This window comes from Cyrtonyx montezumae, unplaced genomic scaffold, assembly GCF_038088225.1.
Source record: "Cyrtonyx montezumae isolate F1298 unplaced genomic scaffold, pur_monq_1.0 scaffold_25, whole genome shotgun sequence".
NCBI lineage: Eukaryota > Metazoa > Chordata > Aves > Galliformes > Odontophoridae > Cyrtonyx > Cyrtonyx montezumae.
The window spans coordinates 1,933,500-1,959,548 of NW_027071992.1; the positions used below are offsets into that span (position 1 = coordinate 1,933,500).

At 44.2% G+C, this 26,049-nt stretch overlaps 2 protein-coding genes across 2 annotated transcripts in view; both read right to left on the bottom strand.

Moving 5' to 3' along the window:
* The window catches only part of SERINC5 (serine incorporator 5), a 510,096-nt gene that overhangs the window by 236,556 nt on the left and 247,491 nt on the right, over positions 1-26,049 (bottom strand). The gene's annotated exons all lie outside the window — the stretch shown is intronic.
* Positions 10,833-11,429, bottom strand: LOC136050699 (E3 ubiquitin-protein ligase Topors-like). Its single transcript, XM_065739737.1, has one exon. The coding sequence runs from the start codon at positions 11,427-11,429 to the stop codon at positions 10,833-10,835; it is 597 nt and encodes a 198-aa protein (XP_065595809.1).

A 26,049-nucleotide genomic window follows, 5' to 3' on the forward strand; every position in this document is an offset into this window, starting at 1 on the left:
TTCTGCTCTTCTAATGATTTTAACAAGCTCTGTAATGGCCCCATGTCAGTGCTCACTGTCTTCCTTCAGCACTAACCAGCCACTGCTGGCTTCATATTTCAATGAGTCCAAGAAAAAATTAATTTTCTCTCTTCTGCTGATGCCAACCATGTCCTTTCACTACTCTGCCTTTCCTTCTGTTGATCACACTAACAGCTCATACTCTGGGTAGGGCAGTCAGTGCAGCAGTCTGCATGTCCCCACTCCAGTTCCCAGTCCTGTGGCATGGCCTTGACAGGTCAGGAAGGGACAGAGCATTTCTGCTGAGACTTTGCACAGCATCCTAAAACTTGTAATGCATACCCTGAAAAGGTGCTGTGACCTCAGTGTTAAACATTTCAAAGCATGGGATTCTATAACTGAGTAAACTGTTTTTCTAAAAGGCAGATTTTCCTCTCACCCAGCCAGCCCACCAGTCTGAGTGAGTTCTAATAAACAGGTGTAAAGATTTGTTGTTTTCTTTTTTCTTGATTCTTGACTTTCCATACAGTAACATACTTGATTTTTCATCATCACCTTGAACTCCTTGAGATTAAATATGCTTCATGGTAGTTATTAATCTTCATTAACTTCTGTGATTGATTTAAAAAAAAGCTTTGGGTTTCTTTCTTTTTTTTTTTTTTTTCTGTTGAGAAGGGATATGAGCTTTTTTTAAAAGTTACCTATGTAGATATGTGCTGTAGATATATGCATAACCTTGGTTGGCAGATCCACACTCAACCAGTGGAGAAAATAAAACTAAAAAGCTCGTACATCTATATAGACAGAGGGATAATTTACCACCATGTCCAAAGCAGACTTGACTTGGGGTAAATTAATTTAGTTTAGTGCCAATTAAAAATAGACTACAGTAGTGAGAAACAGAGACACAAACTGAAACACATCCCTCCCCTTCTTTTTCTCAGGATCAGTTTCACTCCCAGCTCTTATCCAGAGAAGCACATGCAGATGGGAAAACGAGGGGCTGTGGTCAGTTCCTAACAGTCCAACCCTGTTGCTTCCTCAGACTTCTCCCCTGTCTGATGGGAGCAGCTGTAAGAATGATGTAGTTGTAACAGGAAAAATACTGTCAGGAAATCTCCACTGAGACACTGACAGAAGATGTCTGCCAGCCTAGGAACTGCTAGCCTGAGAACCAGCCCTGTGAAGCTGAAGCATCCTTGGAAGGCACAGCTGGCACCTCTGAACTGCAGCTGGGTACCTGGGAACCTGAGGCATCATGAGATGCCCTCAGTAAACACTAAACCAAGAAGCTACTTACTGTCCACAGAAGTAAAAAATAGTCAAAAGGTGGAGCAATCTGGGAAAAGAGGAAATAGCAAGAGCTATTGACTCTTTCGGCTAGGAGAACAGAGTAACTGTTTGGGGAAATCAGTCTGAGAGAATAGACAACATCATCTGTTGACTGTTCTGGGTGAAAAACAGCAATAGTTACTGGCTGTTCTAGGTGATGGTGTCAGGTGACCTCTAATGCCTCTGTGATACAAAAACTACTTGCTTCCTACCCAGAATTGAACCTCACTCAGAGACCTCATCACATAAACTTTTTCTATTAGATCTCTTTACAGACTGAACCTTCACTACAGATTCTGGCTGACTTTAAACTGTGAGCTGGATCATTTTTTACTTTGTTCACCATCAATTGGCTCCGCTCCCAGAATGGCTTTGTGTGTATACTTGTAGTCTGGGTAAACCCTTTGACTGTGATGTTGTCCTCAGGTGGGCTGCTCCCCACAGGCTGCAGCTTTGGTCTGGGGTTGCTACTGCAGGGGTTCTCCATGGGCTGCAGCCTCCTTCAGGCCTCATCCATTGCTGCACCATGGGCTCCTCTAGAGCTACACATGGAGATCTGCTTCATACTGTGTCCATGGGCTGCAGGGGGACAGCCTGTTTGTCCATGGGCATCTCCTGGGCTGCAAGGAACTTCTGCTCCACACCTGGAGCATCTCCTGCACTGAGGATTGCAAGACTGCTTCTTTCTTGTTTTCCTCACATTGCAGTTCTTCACTCATTCTTCAGCACACTTTGACAGCAGCTCTGCTGGCTGCCCTGACTGGCTCAGCTGTGCTGTGCCCCACAGTGGTGCTACTGGAGCCAGCTGGACCCAGCCTGGAGCAGCTACAGCCTCTCCTCCCAGAGTCTGCCCCAGCAACCCTCTCACTGTATTAAAAACAATCATGATGGCTAGAAAATTTAGTGTGTTGGAAAACAAGTGGGAGGAAGGCTAAGCACTCAGTTGCTGCAGTCAGCGAATAGTATGACAATAACACAAAACTCATAGACTTCTCTAGCCTTGTAGGCTAATCCTATTTTTTTCTATTTATCCTTTTGTCATGGTTTACAGGTTGGCCACGTCCATGACTAAGGGGGTGAGGGGACCCATGGACTCATGTCCTGGGAAAGGAAAAAGGGAAAAGGGTAGGCACATGGGTCTAAAAACAAAACAGTGGCAAAATCTGAGGAGGAAAGTTAATTTACTAAATTAGATAACTGAATGCAAGATAACACAATGTAATACAATATAAATGGAATTAAAACTAATAAATTGAATTAAATGAGAGAGAGAGCATCCAAAAACCAAAGGCCTTACTCTAATGCTGAAGGTGAGATGGCTAGTCTCTGTGTCTGATGGCAGACACGCTGCAGAGATGAGCAGAAAAGGAAAAAGAGGACATCTCATGACCTGCAAGCAGTTTTATCTTTCCCTCTGAACAGAAAACAGAAATGAAAAGTCCTCTGGGGTATGTAGTTCTCCTCTTCTGAGATAGGTATCCGGAACTTAAAAAAGAAACAACAAACAAAAAACAGAACTATCAAGTGATGAAAATAACAGAATTCAACACATTTACTTCAGCTCTCAGACATTTAATGCCCTTAGACTGCAAACGGATGCACACACTTTCCAGTATATATGATAAAAAACCCACGTGTTTACCTGTGCATTGTATTGCCCTTTGTGTTATTTGTAAGTGTAAGTAATCAATATTTCATTACTTAGAATCATAGAATCATATAGAATCATAGAATCATATAATCACAAGGTTGGGAAGGACCTACAAGATCATCTAGTCCAACCATCCACCCATTACCATTGCTACCTCAAGTTACTAAACCATATCTCATTGCTGTCATCCAGATGCCTTTTGAACACTGCCGTGGACAGCAACCCCCATAGGCAGGCCATTCCAGTGCCTGGACACTCTCTGAGAGAAAGTTTCTTCCTTATGTCCAATCTAAACCTCTTCAGTTGTTTAGTGCAAATATATAGAATTGACAGGTTTTCCCTATCAATAACAGACAGGAGCTTATGGCATTTTCTTCGCTGGTATAAATAAACAGTTTTAAAACGGAGGACTTTGTTGTTGTAGAGAAGAGGGTGCAGTCTACTCTTGAATTTCATCAACTGTTTCAAGAAATCACTGAATGGCTGAGGTTTGTAGAGACCTCTGGAAGTGATATCCAGTCCTATCCTCCCACTCAAGCAGGTTGTTCAGGTCCATATCCATATGGCTGGAGATTATGATGGAGACTCCAACACCTCAGGGCAACCTCTGTCAGTGCTCAGTCAGATCGAGCTGCCAGAAGGGCTGCAGTAGTCCTTGTGAGGTGCAAGGCAAAAGCATTTGGGAGTTGTAGGGCAAATAACCCCCATAAATGGCACTCAAAGAAAATAGTACGGAAGATGGTACATTTTGTTTTGGCCAGAGTGACCATGAAATTTTGGAGTTTGCTATTCTTGGTGACGTCAAGAGGGTGACTAGCAAAACTGCTACCTTGGACTTCTGGAGGGCAGACTTTGACCTGTTCAGGATGCTTGTTGCAAGGGTCCCTTGGGACTCGCTCCTGAAGGGTAAAGGGGTTCAGGAAGCCTGGATGCTCCTCAAGATGGAAATCTTAAAAGCACAGGAGCAGGCAGTCCTGGAGTCCCACAAGTCGAACCAAAGGGGAAAAAGACCAGTATGGATTTATCCAGGAACTTTTGTTGAGACTCTGAGAGAAAAGAAGAGTCTATGTCCTCTGGAAGATGGGACAGGCTACTTGGGGAGACTACAGAGAACTTGCCAAGATCTGCAGGCAGAAAATTAGAAATGCTAAAGCCCAGCTTGAACTTAGACTGGCTACTGCTGTAAAGGAAAACAGGAAATCCTTTTACAAATATATTAACAGCAAGAGAAGAACTAAGGAGAATTTCTCTCCTTTACTTGATGAGGCAGGGAATGTAACCACAGAGGATAAGGAAAAGGCTGAGGTTCTCAATGCCTTCTTCACATCTGCCTTTATAATAGAGCAGTTCATAGGTTCATAAGGTTGGAAAGGATCTACAAGATCATCTAGTCCAACCATCCTCCTATCACTATCCCTACCCAACTACTAAATCAAATCCCTTAGCACCTCATCTAAACGCTTCTTGAACAGCGCTAGGGATGGTGCCTCAACCACCTCCCTAGGCAGGCCATTCCAGTGCCTGACCACTCTTTCAGAAAAAAAAAGTTTCCTCAAATCTAATCTAAATCTTCCCCGGCGCAACTTGTGGCCATTCCCTCTCGTCCTGTCATTATTTATCAGGGAAAAGAGGCCCACCCCCTCCTCACCACAACCCCCCTTCAGGAAGTGGTAGAGTGCAATAAGGTCTCCTCTGAGCCTCCTCTTCTCCAAATTAAACAATCCCAGCTCTCTCAGCCACTCCTCATAAGGCTTGTGTTCCAGACACCTCACCAGTTTTGTTGCCCTTCTCTGAACACGCTCCAGGGCCTCAATGTCCTTCTTGTAGTGAGGGGCCCAAAACTGAACACAGTACTCGAGGTGCGGCCATACCAGAGCTGAGTACAGGGGGATGATCACCTCCCTGCTCCTGCTGGCTACTCTATTTCTAATACAGGCCAGGATGCTGTTGGCCTTCTTGGCCACCTGGGCACACCACCGGCTCATGTTAAGCCAAGCATCAACCAACACCCCCAGGTCCTTTTCCTCTATGCATTCTTCAAGCCATTCTGCCCCAAGCCTATAGCATTGCATGGGGTTATTATGGCCAAAGTGCAGGACCTGGCACTTGGTCTTATTGAACCTCATCCCATTGAGCTCAGCCCAGCTGTTCAGCCTATCCAAATCCCTCTGAAGGGCCTCCCTACCCTCAGGCAGGTTGACACATCCTCCCAACTTGGTGTCATCTGCAAACTTACTGAGGGTACACTCAATCCCCTCGTCTAGGTCATCAATAAAGATATTAAACAAGATGGGCCCCAAAACTGACCCTTGGGGGACACCACTCGTAACAGGATGCCAGCTGGACTTAACTCCATTAACCACTACCCTCTGGGCACGGCCCTCTAGCCAGTTCTCCACCCAGAGAAGAGTGAACCTGTCCACACCACGGGCTGCCAGTTTCCCCAGGAGAATACTGTGGGAGGCCATGTCGAAGGCCTTGCTGAAGTCCAGGTAGACTACATCAACAGCCTTTCCCTCATCTACCAGTCTGGTCACCCAGTCATAGAAGGAGATGAGGTTGGACAAGCACGACCTGCCCCTGGTGAACCCATGCTGGCTGGGTCTGATCCCCTGGTTGCCATGGACGTGTCATGTGATTTCCCTCAAGATCATCTGCTCCATAACTTTCCCTGATACCGAGGTCAGGCTGACAGGCCTGTAGTTCCCCGGGTCTTCCTTACGGCCTTTCTTGTAGATGGGAGTCACATCGGCAAGCCTCCAATCTTGTGGGACCTCTCCAGATAACCAGGAATGCTGATAGATGGCAGAAAGTGGCTCAGCAATCACCTCTGCCAGCTCCCTCAGCACCCTTGGGTGGATCCCATCTGGCCCCATGGACTTGTGGCAGTTCAGATGGAGAAGATCTCTGACCATCTCTGCTTGGATCACAGGGGGTGCATTATGCGCCCCGTCCCGGACTTCCAGGTCAGGGCAAGTACCCTGTGGACAACTGCTCTGTCTATTAAAGACAGATGTGAAGAAGGCATTGAGAACCTCAGCGTTCAGTGCGACCTGAAAGGTCCACTGCCTGCCTCCCCACATAAATGCAAATTGATCTTGTGATTCTTTAGCAATAGGTATACTAAAAAATGCATTTGCCAAATCCAGGACACAATAGTAGGTTTTGATTTCCCTACTGAGAGCATCCATTAGGGAAGCAATATTGGGTACGGCCGCATGGATGGGTGACATGACCTTATTTAGTTCCCTATAATCCACCGTCATTCTCTATGTTCCATCCGACTTCGGTACTGGCCATGTGGGGGAATTATATGGACTGTGTGCAGGTCTTACAATACCTACTTTCTCTAATTCCTGCACTGTCTTTGATATTTTTTCTTGCCCCCCCAGGAGTCTATACTGTCTTACATTAGTAAACCAGTGTGGTTTTGGCAAACAAATGGGCTCATGCTTTGCATGGCCCCTCAATATTGTCTGGATACTAATGTACCTCTGCCGAAATCTGAACTCTCCCACAGTTGTCCGGAGAGCCAGACCCCATAGAATGTCTATGCCCAGGATGTATTCTGGAACTGGGGCAATCGACACTTTATACTCCCAGGGCGGGAGACACCTAACCCCCAATTTCAACCATGTTTGGGTGACTGGAATAGTCTGTCCCCCAAATCCACCAATCATCACTCTGTTGCCCTTAAATTTTGTTGGATCTCCCATCTATAATCAATGTTTCTGCACCAGCGTCTACTAGAGCCGTCACCTTTTGCACATTCGTCTTAGACCAAAATATTGTTAATTCTACATACAGTCTCTGGTCACATCTGGAGGCCCTAAGGGAACCAGTATTCTTCGTTAATCCATGAATTTTGCTAGATCCAGGTCTTTTGCCACAAGTGGCTCAGGCACTGTAGCCCGCAACACCTGCGGATGTTTTTTCTTCTGTCTGGTATTATGAAATTGGCCAGATTCCAGGTTGTCGTAGGTGCTTCTTGTATTATTCATACTCCCAATTTTCTGGGAGTACTCTGAAATTTTTGATCATTCCTAAGCTGTTTCCACAGCTGTAACAAAATGTGGTTGGGTTGCCGATCGATTTTTAACAAATGCAACCCCGGCCCATATAAGATCATTATCCCATCTTTCCGGATACCCATATGGGACCTGATCAGGGTATCCATAGGGCAGGCTTTTTAGTTTTAACTGGAAAGGCCTCAGCTTCTTCCATTATGTGAGCATTGCAGCTGGTTCTTATGCGCTCTGTTTCCCCCAGGTCTGCCACCAACTGGGCTGCCTGCTGTATGATGGCCTCCGAAGCCACCAACGGATTTAGTATGGAGACCAATGTCCCATATAGGTGGGAGGGGGCCTGCTGCAATATTAGGTCTTGCATACCTGCTGCAAATCTTTCCGTATCAGGGCTTTCAAACGCTTCTGAATACATAGCCTCTCTCATACCTAAATCCTGAATATATGTTTGGAGGTCCTCCATAGAGGACCGTAAACCAGTATCGAGAGGTATGTCAGTCTTATTAGGCCACATTAATCAGCATGCTGCCATCAACCAATCTATAATAAAATGGTTTTCATTGGTATATTGGATGGCTGCATATAACTCAAGGACAGGTGTATAGTCATGGATGCTAATTTCAACATCTCTGTCCCACTGACTAGTACACTTCCTTCTCCTGCATCCCATAACCTTAGGAGCCACGATAGTATGCTTTCTCTTGGTTTGTGATGGAACCACTGTACTAAGTCCATCAATTCATTTGCTGTATTTGGATGAGCTGTCACATGTAAGCAAATTTCAGCGGGGGCCATTGGTCAGGAGGCACCCCCGCTGGTCTATCTTGTGTCGTCTTCATTTTTTGAGTTACAATTCGTCAGATCTCAAATGGATCCATTATAGATGGAGTTTCAAGATTTGCCTTAGAAATCTTATTTTCTGAAATATCCAGGTCTGCTACTTCTGGGTCCTGGATGTCCTCCACTGATATGCTACACATTTGCCTTGTTGGGACATTTAGGCCAGGTTTTTTGGTCACTAATGTGCCTAATTGTTGTTCCAACTTTTCAATATGGTCTCTTAATAGTTGATTTTTGGTTTCTATGTTCATATTTGTTGTTTCTAATTTATGTAAGGCCATAACTAGAGGCCAGGCTACTGCTGAAGCAGCTAGCTGACGTTCCTTTGTAATAAGTATATCTCTGTCTAGACCCTGAAAATAGTCCATCAAATAGGCTGGGGAGGGAGAGGCACTCCTTGGAACCCACAGGGGTCCCCAGTTCTCAATAACAGTTGCTAACCCATAATGGGGTGACCCCATAAACCCTGGAATTTGACCAGGGATTGTCTGGTCTAACATTCTCCCTCCTGCCCCATTTGAACATAATATATTCCAAATAAAAGACATGATTGATATATATTTATTATTTTTAAGCATTCCTGGTTCACCAAATGTAGGGCAAACAACCCCCCAAGAATGGGGCTCAAAGAAAATAGTACAGAAGATGGTATATTTTTAGTAGGCTTATGTAGATGGTATATAGACAGCTAGCAAAAGAGAGTGGCTCACCTTTATGATGGTGGAGACGCACCATTGACTCCACACAGGAGGGATCTCTGAGAAGAGATCCTTCCCTGGTGGTGGTCAGCCCTAAAATAGGATTTGGGAGAGGTGGAGCCAGGCTCCAGCCCTTCCAATCACACAGGAATATCACCTTCACCTGTGCGCTTTGTGGCTGACTCAGTGCTCACCCCAGGTGACCAATCAGTGGTTCAGGCTGTGATTCAACAGCTCCTATACAGGAGTCTGTAAATATTATGTGAGGATGTTGTTCAGATACTCATGTTGGGATGCCTTGATGAAGATCCAAAGGTGAGAGAACGGGATGACGGAGGAAGCAGCATGGGCAAGAAGACTGATAATTCTAGGAAACTCTGGGCTGGAAAAGGGAACTGAGAAATGTCCAGGGCAGCCTCCTGTTGCAAGCAGCACCAATGAAACTGTCAGACCAGGGATCACAGACCAAAGATCACAAGCATCGTTGAGTTCAACTTCTGACTCCACACAGGACCACTCAAAATTCAAGCCCCATGTCTGAGGTCATTGTCCAAGTGTTTCTTGAACTCCCACAGTTTGAATTCATGGCAGGCCTGGGCAGCCTGTTCTAGTGTCTGACTACTCTCTCTCTGGTGCAGACCCTGTCCCCAACCCCCAGCTGCCCTCCCCTGGCACAGCTCCATGCCGTTCCCTCGGGCCCTGTCGCTGTCACACAGAGCAGAGCTCAGCACTGCCCTCCGCTCCCTGGGAGAGCTGCAGCCGCCATCAGGCCTCCCCTCAGCTGCTCTGCTCTGTGCTCAGCACACCCAGGGGCCTCAGCCATTCCTCATACATCTTGCCCTCTAGTCGTTACACTGCCTTCATAGCCCGCTTTTGAAGGCTCTTTAAAATTTTATTTCCATCTTATGTTGTAGCCTTGTCATGGTTTTGGCTGGGAAAAAGATAATTTTCTTCATAGTAACTGATACATGGCTGGGATTTATTTTATTTTTTATTTTTAATTAAAATAGTGCTTATGACACACAGTGTTTTCAGTTGTTGCAGAACAGTGCTTACAGTGAGTCAAGGACTGTTCAGTTTCTTGTGCTACTCTATTGTAAGGTAAATAACTCCTAATGATGATACTCCACCAGGGAATAGTATAGAGGATGGTATATTTTAAGTAGTTCTATATAAACAGTTATACAGATAATACAAAAGAGAAGATAGCTCACCTCTATGATGACAAGGCTCGCAGGGGACTCCACATGGGAGGGATCTCCAAGAAGAGATCCTTCCCTGGTGGTGGTCAGCCCTTAAATGGGGTTTGAGAGAGGAGGAACCAGGCTCCACCCCTTCCACCCACACAGGTATATCACCTTCACCTGTGCCCCCATGGCTGACTTGGTGCTCACCTCAGGTGACCAATCAGTGGTTCAGGCCGTGATTCAGCAGTTCCCATACATCTATCAGTGAGAAGCCGGATGTATGAGAACTGGGAAGGGACACAGCCAGGACAGCTTACCTAAACTGGCCAAAGGGATATTCTGTGCCACAAAGCATCATGCTCAGCAGTACGAGCTGGAAAAAAAGAGAAAGGGGGGGCATTTGGAGTGATGGCATTTTTCCTCCCAAGAAATTGTTACACAGGATGAGCCCTGCTTTCCTGGAAGTGCCTGAACATCTGCCTGATGATAGGAAGTAGCAAATTAATTCCTTGTTGTTTTACTTTCTTGCGCAGCTTTTGCTTTACCTAATAATCTGCTTTAATCTAAACTCATGATTTCTTGCGCTTTTTCTCTTCTGTCCCCCAGTATATCTTCAATTCCCGCATCCAGGTCATTTATAGAAATGACAAAGAGAACTGCCCCTAAAACAGAGCACTGGAGAACCCATCTAGTGATTAGTTACCAGTCTGATGTGACATCCTTTGAATTTGATCCACTGGCCAGTTGTTCTCCTATTGCATTATGCGTTTGTCTAGTCATATGCTAGGAGGCTTAGGGCTTCTTCCAGCCTGCTCCTGGAAAGCTCCAGGGATCTGTGGACAGGGCTGCTAGCATGGCTGCTCTTTACAGCATATGCATTAGCCAATCTTAAGGACAGGTGTCCTGGCTGATTATCAGAAGGTTCAGACTGTCCCCTCCCAGTGTTTAGAAGAGGGAGGACAGGAGCAGGAGAGCAAAACAGGATCTGCTGCAGTAATTCTGGGAAAGAAAATCACAACACACTCCAAGAAGCACATTGCTGAGATAGGGATAGAAAATATTTCCTGCAGACAGTTGTTCTTTGAAGTGCTTCGTCTGTTTATTCTAAGTCAAGGAAATGCAGGAGCCGAGCACGGAGCATCATCATGCTGAAATTTCTGGGATGCCCTTCCACAGGGCTTGCTGGGTGCTGCACTACATTTGGCAGGGCTGGCTCTCTAAAGGTGCTGGACACAGAGGGCCCCTCAGCTGCATTGATCCTCGGCACTTGCTGGCCACCTGCAGGCTCCGTTCTCCCTTCCACGGGCTGATCATTGCTGTGATGCGGGCGCAGGTTGTTTTGCTGTTGTCGGGATCTGTTCTGCATCCTCTGCCTGGATGTCTGCCTCTGGCGGTGGGTGAATGGGCTGAGCAAGTACTGCTGGTAGTCACCATCTGCTTCCATAGCACACAAGACGCGGTCAAAAGGCTTCCGGCAGATTGGGCACACAGCATTCATGGAAGCCCACTGCCAAATACAGCTAAAGCAGAAGCTGTGAAAGCAGGTGGGCACGTGGGCAGCATTGGTGATGGCATCCAGGCAGATGGGACAACGGTTGTCTTCTTCCTGACATGGCCCTGCCTGACATAGTTGGCTTGCATTACTGCTTGCCGCAGAGCCACCTGGCTTCAGATCCTCATCGGTGCTCGACGCCATGCCCTGCCAAGAGAGACATTCTAAGTGATTTTTCTTGCATTGGGAAGAGAAAAGCCCATAAAGCAGTAGGAGAGATGAGGGATGTGCACCCCCAGAGGGTGTTCTTGCAGCTGTATCCCTGCGAGCCATCCAGCTTATCTAGGCTGTATACACAAAGGCAAGCTAGCGAAGGCACAAATGGCTGAAACAGAAATTAAATGAACAAAACTGAAACAAATGAAATCATCAGATTGTACCAGCAGAAGTCCTGATGCAATTCATTTTTGTTGAAAGAGCCACTAGCTAGTTCAGATTAATAGAAGAAAAAATACTACTTTAGACCAATTAGCATACTATCTACTGCTAATTCAGTCCCAAAATGGCAAAAGGAGAAGCTACAAAGGAATTCTGACAGCTTACAAAGGTCCTTTCACCCTGCAATTCCCTAGCACCTGAAGTATTTTTGTTAAAGGAGTATCAAATCTTCCTGAAGCACAGAGAAGCTGAAACAAATAAAGTACTTTTAATTTTCCTTTTAATTTACAGTAGTCACATGCTAATCTTTCATAAAATCAGTTGCTAGCATATTAGTGACTATTTGTAGGCTATGATTTTGCAGGAAGTTTGTATTGACATACAGCAGCAGTATTTAATGGGGTTCTGTATTACGATTGATGTATTATGATATGAGTTTTAAGATCTGAGTTTTCATTTGAAGTTCTCAGCCTTCAAAGTATTGTTTACAAAAGTCTGATTTTGAATTCTTTTTTTCTTATAACAGGTTTTGGCAAGCACTGTAATTGTTTTTTAGATGTTATTAAATAACAACTAATGTTTCTCTCCCGAAAATTTTATTAGTTTATCAATATATTTAAAGACTGATTTTTTATTTTCTAGGGGGTACTTCTCAATGGCAGTTGTAGGTACAAAGATTTTACTTTAGCTGGACATCATGGCCACCTATTGCAGTATTTATAAATCCTAGAAATATATTTACTGTTAACCAAACAGTGCTGCCAGAAGTGCCACGAACAGGTTAAGAAATAAAAAATAATGAACAATGTTTTATCCATTTTTTTTAATACTACTTTGATGACAATATTTCAAGCTTTAATAAATGTACTGAAAATTTCAGTTTCAAAACTGCCCCTCCTAGAAACAGATTGCTCTAGACACTATATGAATTACCATAATGAATACAGGACTTCATCTGAGTAATGTACATTTTTCAAGATAACATACTAAAGAAGTGTTGTGGTTTTGTGGTGTTGATGCCGGTATTCCACATCAGAGCATCACGCAGCAGTGAAGGAGTTAATGCTGGGGGAGCAGCAGAGGGGAGGGGCGGAGCTCCGCACCGGATGCAGGCGGCGCTCGGTCTGGGCGCGTTCCTCTGGGCTGCCGTGGAGGTTCAGCACGTGTGCTTCCCCTGCAGTTCCTCCTTAACGTAAGCTCACAGCTTTTGGTTTGGAAATGTTATCTCTCTCTCAATTGTTCAATTTTATTAGATTTAGTAAAGTTACCGTTCCTTCTCAGATCGTGCCGTTGTTTTCTTGTAGACCCATCTCTTCCCGCTGTTTCCCCCTCCCCCTCCCGGAGCGCAGCTCTGCTCGGGCGGCCGCGCGGCCACTGACGCAGTTTCTTTTTCTCTCCTCTCTCCCTTCTCGGTTTCCCTTGGGCTACTGTCACGGACAACACCGTGACAATTATTGGTGGAGAATGCGGGCAGTGCAGTATTTGTACTCCATTGTAAATGTGGTGCTAAGTGGACTAAGGTTTTTCATGTACCTTATAGCATGCTGGCGTCTTTTTAAGCTCCTCATGTTCAGCACCGGAGTAATGTGTGCATACAGCTACTTTAGTGTGCTGGGAGGGTTACATACCTCCTGCCTAAACACCCTGGCTAACGTGACAGATTATGCGGCATTTGGATTGGTTTCCAGTTACTCTTTTCAGGTCTTTACCTATATTCAGGATGTCAGCCTGGCAGTTGTGTTATCTGTTTTTCTGAATGCACTCTTGGCAACAGTAATTTACATCATGTGGAGGGAGCGTTCCTCAAAACCAGAGAGTGTTGAATGGCAGGGAAGGTGGAAAAAATTAGGAAAGAAATTAGAAGCGTGGGGACCCCCGGTGTTATGCAATTTTGGTCTTGAGCACCTATGGGATCCTGAGAAATTCAGTGAGTGTTTAGGTAAGGAGTCATGTGACTCAGGACGATCTGAGAAGGAATGTATTGTTTGGGGTCTGGCTTGTGCTTATCGAGCCATAATTGATATTCTGGAGAGAAATGGTTTCCAAACCACGGTCCAAAGCAAAAATGAAAACCTCAAAGTTAGACCTGACCAATCACAGGAAGCACCGGCATCAGTGTCGGTTGCCCCTGTGGAAGGCCAGAAATGGACACGGCCGTCCACCACCTAGAAAGGCCACTAAGAAAAGTGAGAGACATGGAGAAGACTGCGATGATGATGGAGTCACTGTTACCACTACTCGTCGGCCCCTAAAGATGACTGAAATACAAGGTTCAAGAAAGGAGTTTGTACAGCGCTCGGGTGAATCTATTGTCACCTGGTTGCTGTGGTGTTGGGACAACGGTGCAAGCAGCGTGTCCCTAGATGGCAGCGAAGCCCGCCAACTGGCAAGCATTGCTCGAGACCCAGCTATCAACAGAGGAATTGGCAGATGTCTGAATGGAGTCGCTACCCTCTGGGAATGAGTACTAGTGGCTGTAAAGGATAGATATCCTTACAAAGATGATCTGGAGCCTAAGGTGGAAAGATGGAACACCGTGGAGAAAGGCATCCAATTTTTGAGAGAAACAGCTGTAGTAGAGATGCTGTATGATCCCAAATTCATCCCTAACAACCCACACCAGGACCGTGATCCTGATAGAGTAAGGTGTACACCTGATATATATCGTAAGATCTCAAAAACAGCACCAGAGAGGTACGCAAGTACACTGGTAGCAATGTTCCATAGATTCGAGGGTCAAGACAGAAGACTCCCAGTTTATGAATTGACTATTACACTCCAAAACTTTGAACAACAGTTTCCACCATCACGTGCTTCCATTGCAGCTGTAGTAGCAGAAGAAGTAGGTGAGATAAAGAAAACTATACTGGACAAACTGTCATTGCTGATGAATAGGGATGAACCTGTGTCAGTATTGGAAACACCTGATGAAGACGAGCATGACCCAAAGAATCTGATGAAGCAATTTATCAAACTGTTGAAAGTCTCGGCCACCAAAGGCAACCGCCTCTCTGCACGAGCAAATGACAGCAGTAACATCATGTCACGTGTGGCCATGTGGAGCTTCTTATGAGAAAACGGAGAGGACATGAGGAAGTGGCATAAAAAACCCACTCCTGCACTGTGAGCACGGGTGAGAGAACTACAGCAGAGATCAGCCACCAATGAAATTGCTCCCGTCACTGCAGGTAACCAATAGAGGGGCCCTGCCCTCAGCCAGGGGAGGGAAAGGGATAACAGAGTGTATTGGACTGTGTGGATTAGATGGCCTGGCACATTAGAGCCACAAAGATATAAGGCACTGGTGGACACTGGTGCACAGTGCACTCTGATGCCCTCGAGTTACAAAGAGACAAAATTGATACATATTTCTGGAGTGACTGGGGGTTCTCAGGAACTGTCTGTGTTGGAGGCAGAAATAAGCCTCACCGGTAAAACCTGGCAGAAGCATCCCATAGTGACTGGACAGGGGGCTCCATGCATACTCGGTATTGACTATCTCAGAAGGGGACATTTCAAGGATCCCAAGGGATACCGATGGGCTTTTGGAATAGCTGCTGTAGATGCTGACAACATTCAGCAGCTGTCTGTTTTACCTGGCCTGTCAGAAGATCCGTCTGTTGTGGGGGTACTGAAAGTGAAAGAGCAGCAGGTACCTATCGCTACAAAAACAGTGCACAGACGGCAGTACCGCACCAACAGGGATTCCTTGCTCCCCATTCATAACTTGATCCGTCAGCTAGAGAGCCAGGGAGTGATCAGCAAAACTCACTCACCTTTTAACAGCCCCATATGGCCGGTGCATAAAGCCAGTGGAGAATGGAGGCTGACGGTAGATTACCGTGGCCTGAATGAAGTCACACCCCCACTGAGTGCTGCTGTGCCAGATATGTTGGAGCTGCAATATGAACTGGAGTCAAAGGCAGCCAAGTGGTATGCCACCATTGACATTGCCAATGAATTCTTTTCTATTCCTTTGGCCACAGAGTGCAGACCACAGTTTGCTTTCACCTGGAGGGGCGTCCAGTACACCTGGAACCGTTTGCCCCAGGGGTGGAAACACAGCCCAACCATTTGCCATGGGCTGATTCAAACCACACTGGAACAGGGTGGGGCACCTGAGCACCTCCAGTACATTGATGACATTGTTGTGTGGGGTGATACAGCAGAGGAAGTTTTTAAAAAGGGAGAGCGAATAATCCAAATTCTTCTGGGTGCTGGTTTTGCTATTAAACGGAACAAAGTGAAGGGACCTGCCCAAGAAATTCAATTCCTAGGAGTAAAATGGCAAGATGGACGTCGTCACATTCCAGGAGATGTGATTGACAAAATCACCAGTATGTCACCACCCACTAGCAAGAAAGAGACACAGTCTTTTCTGGGTGTAGTAGGTTTTTGGAGGATGCACATCCCAAACTACAGCCTCATAGTAAGCCCCCTCTATCAGGTGACCCAAAAAAAGAATAATTTTGCATGGGGTCTTGAACAGCAGCAGGCCTTTGAGCAAATCAAGCAGGAGATAGCCCGTGCTGTGGCCCTGGCGCCAGTACGGATGGGACAGGACGTAAAAAACATCCTCTACACTGCTGCTGGAGAGAAAGGTCCCACTTGGAGTCTGTGGCAAAGAGCCTCTGGGGAGACCCGAGGCCGACCCCTTGGATTTTGGAACAGAGCATACAGGGGTTCAGAGGAGTGCTACACTCCAACTGAGAAGGAGATTTTGGCAGCATACAAGGGGGTTCGGGCTGCCTCTGAAGTAATTGGTACTGAGACACAGCTCCTCCTGGCACCTCGACTGCCAGTGCTGAATTGGATGTTCAAAGGAAAGGTTCCCCCCACCCATCATGCTACCGATGCCACCTGGAGTAAGTGGATTGCACTGATTACACAGCGAGCTCAGATGGGGAACCTCAACTGTCCAGGAATCCTGGAGGTGATCATGGACTGGCCTGAAGGCAAGAAATTTGGAACATCCCCATCAGAGGAGATACCTCGTGCTAAAGAGGCCCCACCATATAACAAACTACCAGAGAATGAAAAGACGTATGCCCTCTTAACTGATGGATCGTGTCGTATTGTTGGGAAGCATCGCAGATGGAAGGCTGCTGTGTGGAGCCCCACACGACGAGTTGCAGAGGCCACCGAAGGAGAAGGAGAGTCAAGCCAATTTGCGGAGGTAAAGGCTGTCCAGCTGGCCTTAGATGTGGCTGAACGGGAGAGGTGGCCCATGCTATATCTTTATACTGACTCTTGGGTGGTGGCAAATGCTTTATGGGGGTGGTTGCAGCAGTGGGAACAGGACAACTGGCAACGGAAGGGTAAACCTATTTGGGCTGCTGAACTGTGGAAAGGCATTGCTGCCCGAACAAAAAGGTTGGATGTAAAGGTGCGTCATGTAGATGCTCATGTGCCCAAGAATCAAGCTACTGAAGAGCAGAAAAATAACCATCAGGTAGATCAAGCTGCCAAAATTGAGGTGTCTCAGATCAATTTGGACTGGCAGAACAAAGGAGAGCTATTTTTAGCTTGGTGGGTCCATGAGACCTCAGGCCATCAAGGAAGGGATGCGACCTATAAGTGGGCTAGAGATCGAGGGGTAGACTTAACTATGGATGCCGTTGCACAGGTTATCCATGACTGTGACACATGTGCCATAATTAAACAGGCCAAGAGGATGAAACCCCTCTGGGAGGAAGGTGATGGCAAAAGTATAAATATGGGGAGGCATGGCAGGTTGATTATATCACCTTGCCACGAACTTGCGATGGTAAGCGTTACGTGCTCACCATGGTGGAGGCAACCACTGGGTGGCTTGAGACATACGCAGCACCCAATGCTACCGCCCGAAACACCATCTTAGGGCTCGAGAAACAAGTCCTATGGCGACATGGCACTCCAGAGAGAATTGAGTCCGATAATGGGACTCATTTCAAAAATTCTCTTGTGGATATCTGGGCCAAAGAACATGGCATCGAATGGATCTACCATATCCCCTACCATGCACCAGCTGCTGGTAGGATCGAGCGCTACAACGGGTTAAAAACCACGTTGAGAGCAATGGGTGGCAGGACATTCAAGCACTGGGAGAAGCATCTGACAGAAGCCACCTGGTTGGTCAACACTAGGGGATCAGTCAACCGAGAGGGTCCTACACAGTCCAGCTCCCTACAGACCATAGAGGGAGATAAGGTCCCTGTGGTACATGTAAGGAGCATGTTGGGAAAAGCGGTGTGGGTCCTTCCAGCTTCTGGAAAGGGCAAACCCCGCCGTGGAACCGTTTTTGCGCAGGGTCCTGGGTGCACCTGGTGGGTAATGGATAAAAATGGGGACGTCCAGTGTGTCCCACAAGGGAATTTGATATTGGGGGAATGCAGTCTGTAATTACATGTGTATGTATGTATATATATAGATTTCTATGTAACTTTTGTTATTACTGTTTTGGTTATGTATAGATGTGTGTTAAGCATGATGTGATGATGTGGAATAAGGGGTGGAATGTTGTGGTTTTGTGGTGTTGATGCCGGTATTCCACATCAGAGCATCACGCAGCAGTGAAGGAGTTAATGCTGGGGGAGCAGCAGAGGGGAGGGGCGGAGCTCCGCCCCGGATGCCAGGCGGCGCTCGGTCTGGGCGCGTTCCTCTGGGCTGCCGTGGAGGTTCAGCACGTGTGCTTCCCCTGCAGGTCCTCCTTAACGTAAGCTCACAGCTTTTGGTTTGGAAATGTTATCTCTCTCTCAATTGTTCAATTTTATTAGATTTAGTAAAGTTACCGTTCCTTCTCAGATCGTGCCGTTGTTTTCTTGTAGACCCATCTCTTCCCGCCGTTTCCCCCTCCGCCTCTCGGGGCGCGGCTCTGCTCGGGCGGCCGCGCGGCCACTGACGCAGTTTCTTTCTCTCCTCTCTCCCTTCTCGGTTTCCCTTGGGTTACTGTCACGGATAACACCGTAACAAGAAGTTAAACTACTTGCTGCCAGGTTTCTTGACTTGAGGTTTGTAATATTCAATATCTGTGCCTTTCTTGCATATTAACCGAGGCAGTGTCTAATTAAAAGGAGACAAAACATAAAAAATTCCCCCTTTGACAGGCAGATAATGGAATTTGGAATTGGGCATAGGAATTCTCAGTTTTACAGCCTAACGAATTGTAGAGATTTCATACAGCTTACTGATCTATCAGGAAAGAAAACAGAGTAGAAAGAGCAAGAGCTATGTTCTTGTGAAATACAAGATGGAGTACTGGAGGAAATAATACGTTTGTAAAGAATGAGTGCTGTACTTCTATGTTTGCTGAAGAAGCATACCATGGTCATAGTTAAACCTTCCACCAAGTACCACTTACATTTTACCTCCTGTAAACTGTGCCTGTGTTTTCTAAGATTTTGCACTTCTGACAGTGCTCCAAAAGGTGATAGCCATAATGTCCTATTCTCAGAAAAAAACCACTCAATACCTTGACTGGTAAGATAGCCATAGTAACATTTTCTGGATGCACATCATACAGTCCCCTTTGTCAACATGCAAGTTATTTCAGTGCAGCCGGCACAGGTCATACCTGAATGTCTGCTGAACCACCAATGCAATTAATATGTATTATAAATAACATTCAGTATCATTATAATTCATATAATAAAAAAGAGGGCATATGTAATGGAGTTGTACAAAGAGAAAATTATTAAAACCAATGCCACACTACCTACCTGAAGGTGTACAGTTAAGGTTTCCATGGCAACCTTAACTCTGCACTTCCTGCCTTTTGTATTTTGAAAGCTCAGCTTCAGTGTTGCTTTAATATAGTATTTTGTACTGAATATTTTTACCAATAGAAGGATTATTTTGAAACCTGACATTTCTAGGACTCCTAATACTAACCCAGTTTGCACAACAATACTATAAATTATTCAGAAGAAACTGTACTAATACATATCTCACAACAATGACTGAACTTGCTTCCAGCTGGTGTTACGAGTATCTGGTAGCTTCTCTACAGATAAGATGCTAGCAACTTCTCTTTGGAGCCCTGCTTCGTTTACTCCTTGACCTTAGCTGAAAAACTATCTTTCCCAAGTAATTCACATTAAAACTGAAGGCAGGAAGGAATATGTCTGCACATGTAAAATGGGAAACATCTGACTATTTGAATTGTACCTCATTAAAGAACATATACCATGATGGTTTTGAGAAAAAAGAAACACTCCAGATTACTATTGAAGTAGACAGAATTGCTTCAGTTTTGAACCTCTAACTTTTGATTGGGCTTCTGTAACTGTTTCTGGCAACACTGTGCATAGGTATTCCATACATACAGATATCTGCCCATTTTTTCACTGCTTACACTTCTACAACTTACTAGTAGTAGAAATGTTAGTAATCTGAAAGAGGCTTGGGTTTGCAGAGTCAAAGCACAGAGGTCTACATCCTTAGAGGCTGCTCTACTTCAATGCTAAGTAAAAAACATATTTTCATTTACTTCTACATTAAGGCTTCATAGGAAAGCCCTGAAGAAAGCACACATACACATACTGAAGAGTTTATGATACTTCTGATACTGAACAACAAGGACATTCATATATCTTGAGTATATCTGAAACAGTAGAACATTTTATTTCAAAGTTTTTACAGTACATTATTCTGCCAAGTGTATTTAAATTTGGCAAACTTCACGACAGCTTTAGTGTACAGACGCCTATAATAACCAGAATAGTAGCGTTTAGTGATTTAAACTGGCATGCAACTGAGCAACATACACTCCCTTCCTCCACAGTGGAATCGAGGAAAGAACTGAAGGTGAAGGAACAAGAACTTCTAGGTTGCAATAAGAATAGTTTAAAAAGAAAAAGAAGAAAAAAGAAAAAGAGGAATAAAGCAAAAAGAAAATAGAGAGGAAAATACAAAGCAAGTAACATGCTCTACGATTGCTTACCACCAGACAACGAATGCCCAGACAGTCCAACACTGTAGCTCTCCTCCTCACCTATTCTCCCTGGTTTTATTGTTCCACATGACACAGAATGGTTTGGGACATCCCTTTGGCCAGTTTAGGTCAGCTGCCCTGGTTTTGTTCCCTCCCAGCTCCTTGTGCCCCCCAGCCTCTCCCTGGCAGGACAGTACCAGAAGCTGTCCTTGGCTCTGTGCAGCACTGCTCTGCAACAACTAAAACATAAGTGTGTTATCAACATTGTTCTCAGCCTAAATCCAAAACACATCAGCTACTATGAAGAAAATTAACTCTACCCCAGCTCAAACCAGGACATGCCTTTAATAATCTTCTAGTGTAGAGGAGAAGAGTGAGGAATTGCTCCCTAGACAGGATTAGCCAAAAGACACATTTTTATCACTAAAGGCACTAGAGAATTTTTATTGTTTTCATAAAATACCATCGTTGTATATACCTGAATGACCGGAAAAATTTGAACAAAAAAAAAAAAAAAGAGTGTTCAGTTGCATCATTCATGAAGAAATAAGTTGTCAAAACCAGTCATAAAAATGAGGAGACAGTAAGAAATGTAACACAACAGAATGCAGGGTGATCACCAACAGTTAGATCTCACAACCTACTCAACATCCTGCAGTGCTAGGAACTGAAGAAAGCAGGCAGCACGTAATATTTTCTTTGCTAGCCCATAGTCAGCCATTCCCAACTTGTTCAAACCTCAGTGTCCTAGTTGAGACATATTCAGTACATGCTTAATTCAGTAAAATCAGGTCTAAAACAGATACTAAACTAAAGTTTCTATAAAAATCTTAATGCTTTACTAATGAAAAAAAAATGTATCTATCTGTCCCTCTGTTTGCCTACGTTAATATATGCATGAATCTAATCTAATGGTTAGGTATTGTTTCCAGATCCGTTAACTTGAAATGGTTGTTTCTCACCCATTGATAAAAAGAACAACTAGGCCACAGAGAAATGTCCACTAGACCTTCATAATAATACTCAAAATCCTCAATTCCATTATCTAACCTTCAAGAACTGGCTTATCAAGCAAAGGCCTCGAAAGCATTACCCATAAGTTTAGGACTTGGGAAACATTAATATCTCTGCAGGACTAAAAAGCCCAACAAACAAAACAAAACAAAAAAAAAACAATGTGAAAGAATATTGTTTTGCAGAGCTGAGAAAAATCAAGTAGCATCATCCAAGGTTTTCAATAAAAATTCAGGACTTATTTTTTAAAATTTGTCTTTATTTGCACAGCGGAGAAAACAGCAACATTAAGGAAAATGAGGAACTTAGACCCTCCTGTTTAAAGAGTTGTACATAAAGAGTCTAATTACAAAATTTACAATTCCAGATCACTGAATTGATACCATTATTAGCAAATACTAGACTAACTTGTGCTCAGCATTGACCATTTAGCACAACAGCCTTGGTGTTATTATGTTGGCCCACAATGTCAGAGGCAGATGGTGGTACGGCAGTAGAAGTGGAACCTTTCCACCAATATCCCATTTCATATCGCTGCTGTGTGACAGATGGCAGCAGAGGGGCAGTCTGACAGAATGGTGTCTGACACGAAAGTGCGTATGAAGCAAAGGGGTGTCACAGAATTCCTCCATCTGAAATATGCCATTGACATTCACTGTGTCTTGCTGAGCATTTATGAAGACCAAAGAGTGGATGTGCGGCAGTGGGTGGCACGTTTCAGCAGTGCTGACAGTGGGTCACCTCCACAGGTGCAGGGTTTTACAAGTGTGGTGTGATGGTTCTTGTTCATTGCTGGCAAAGTTGCATAGCTCATGGTGGTAACTGTTGAAAAGCACTGTTTTGTAGCTGTGATTTTCCTCTGTTAAACAGCATTATTGTGCACTTTGTATCTGTTGCAGTTACCATGGAAACAAATAGGAAGCATTACTTTTGGAGCGACATGTGTATAGGTTCGTTTGCGTAGTTACTATACATTTTGATATCAATGTCTAAGGTATACTTACTACCTTTCATATATAGTTCACTGTAGATTGTGTGATATGTATGTAAGTATATGAAACCTTATTGTAATAAAGAAATACATCACCTTATTTCTCAAATAAAAAAGCAACAGAGAAAGTACATACAGGCATAACACAAAAATTATTAAACCTGCTTCAACACTGAACATCAGAACTGACACACAATAAGAAAAAAATAGTGCATGTCTAATTAAAAATAAACAAACAATAATAATAAAAAGCAAAACATTCATTTCACCTTCTTCTTTGCTAAACTTTTTAATCATGTTTTTAATGCAGTAGATACTTATATGGACACCTGACAACCTATAGCAATAGATTTGTGTACACCTGATTTAAGTTCTTTGCAGTATTATTAATATTTTGTATTGTTTTCCTGAGGAAAGCTGCTTTTTGCCTCATACATAAAATTTATTTTAGACCTAACTCTGTTTTGGCATCAATCCCAGAATATCCTGGTTGCTAAACAAACTGCAAAGTGTATCATATGGATATCATGATGAAAAAAACTGCAGTCTTCACTGTGGATTCTGCATCATATTAATCCCTTTGTAGCTTTGTTTATTTCATTATAGTTACATTTCTTATTTTAATATACTTACTGTGTTAGGTCTCAGCACAAAATATGAAAATTGCATATTTTATAATGAAATGCTGTACTGATAAAAGTCTCATTATTTTAGACCTGATCTTGTGTTATGACTGTTTTTGATACTGAAGAATGTTTCAAGGAAGTTGATTTTGTGGCTCCGGGCAGCCTCGTCTAGTGGTTGGCAACACTGCCCAGCAGGGGAGTTGAAACTACATGAACTTTGACGTCTTTTTCAACCCAGGCCATTCTACAATTCTATGACTTGTTTCCTAGTAAGGAGAGTATATGGCTGCTACTATATGGCTTCTTGCTGTTGTAAAGCATCTTCTAAAGGTATAGCTGGCTCACTTCCCATAAATCTTGCCCTGTGCAAACAGAGTGAGTAAAGAGGCTACAGACTTTTTAGGAATTTTAAGGTTTCCATAGAATAATAACTTCTAAATCTGGAGTATTTCAACTGCAAACAAAAATAGGAACTTTAATGTTGTTTAATTGTTTCCCTTCCATAACAGAGATTTTAACTGCTGTACTGGAGCAGTAACAAAAATTGCTGTATCCAGAATTGGCTTCTGAAAATAGTTTTCTTCTCTATCCAACGTAAATAAATATAGTTTTCACAGGCAAAAATTCAGCCATCTGCTTCTATTAAGGATCCTAAACTTCTTTCATTGTTCAGTTTCTTTGTTGTTCTGCTAGATTTGCTTAACAAACTCTTCTAATAACTGTATCATATTTATTAAACAGTATTATCTTTGGAGGCAAGAAGTACATGGTAAATCCTAATCCCATCCTATTTTGGAGTTCAGGTGAAATCTCTAGAGCCAGTTTTGAAACTCCCTGTTACACAGCTCTTAGTATCTCTTGACAAGCAGCCTGATTCTTCGCAAGAATGACTGAAACCTTGATTCTTCGCAAGAATGACTGAAACCTTGGTAAGGCCTTGAAGCTCTTTTCCTAAACAAGGGGATCTGTGCTGTCTGTTAACTCCCTGAGACCACAATCAGGGTCAGGATGGAGGAATGTACACAATGGAAAAAAGCAGAATAGCTCTTGGCATATCAAAGCACAGAGATTTGTCTCAAAGGGCTGCTGCTGCTATGTAAAACATGAGGTTACTTCAAGTCCTTCACTAAAAATTGCAGCTATTTTGAAAAACAGATGTAGGCAGAACATGGGGAAAAATCCTAAAGAGTAAACAGTCTCAACAACAAAAAAATAAACTAAGCATCTGTTACACTATTTATCCTCTGTTAAATCTCTCTCGAGACTAACTGCCTTCACAGCAAGAACTTTGTTTTTCCCAATCTCTACCACTGCAAACCCCTACCAAACATCCCAGTAGGCACTTCCACCTGGGCATAACACTTACAAGTGGTAGTCCTAATTTAAGACGTGACCTGACCTTAGCAAAAGACCACAGATTTTGGCCAAGGCAGTAATACTCTTTGGTGAGAATTCTTTATGATGCACAAACCTCCCCTTGTCAGCCTCTTTACAGCCTACCACAACACTACCTTTGAATTTTGTTTCTCTTCTGATCCTAGGCCTGAAATTGGCCAGATAGGCTTTAACCCAGAAAACCCAAACCATAGAAAATTTAGAACAATTCTCAGGAGATAACTGATTTAGCAGACCACACCTTCCCCTGGCAGCCTACCTACAGCCCCACTACATCTCAGTCCCTTCGCTTTGTCTCTCTTGGAACCCCAACTGCAGAAGCACATCAGGTTTTAACCTCAGAAAGCTCCAGGTGCGGTCCAGATGAAAACATCCTCAGGACAATTCATTCTGCAGCTCAGACCTTTCCTCAGCACCATCACTCCAACTACTCCCTACGGACTGTTGTCTCAGTCCTCACTTTAACTGGTGTAGTTACTTAAGGGCATTTGAATCCAAACATGGCTCAGTCATGCAGACCCAATCTTTCCTTGATAGCTCTTCTATAGGGCTACCGCAGTTGGTCCTCTATACTGCTTTTCTTCAAATCTTAAAATTGCCTAGAACCCACAGAACCCTCTCTGTGGGCAAACCTTCCCTTGGCAGCTTTTCTGCAACTCCACACCTAGACCCACAAGCTTTGCCTCCTTCTGAATTAAAAAACTAACCTTAACCCCAACTACAAATTGCGCCTTATCTCAACACCTCAAGCTACAGCCCTAATAAAAAACTAAGGGAACTTTCTTATTGTGGCTAACCTTTCTTTTGGCAATACCTTTGATGCCTCATTCTGTTGTATATGCAGGCTTTGTTTCTCATAAGCCTATTGCCAGTCTAGCTATGGGCTGGCTCTTACAGGAGGATCCAAAGCCATGGCTGAGATGATGAAGTTCTGAAGAAAGAATTCTTTTTGCAGCCCAAATTTCTCTACAAGCCATTTGCAGCTTTGCTTGACCCAGATCACTACTCTTTGTCACTTTTCCATTTATGAGCAGCCAGAAGCCTAGGCCATGATGCCTCTACCTGCGAACCAGCTCCCAGGTGAAGGAGTCCTTAACTTGCCACTTCCTTATCAAGGACGGAAGTTTCTCTAGCATCTCCATATATTTCCTGATCTCATGACTTCAGTACCCACCTTGGCTCGTTTTCCTAACTTCCCAAGGGAGGGATCACACCTTGATATGGATCCTGTCTTTTACACCGCTTGGCTACTCAGGGTGCAAGCACTTCAGCTCATTCTTGTCTTTGTATTCATAGTTGTCTTAGTACATCTACTGCCTCCAGAGGCTAAATCCTGACTTCTTTACCTAAACTTTATATTCCTGATTTATTCCTTATTTGCAATCAAAAAATACCCGCACTGCCTGTCTGCTCCCTGAGTTTCACTTGGCACTGCTCATCAGTGGGACA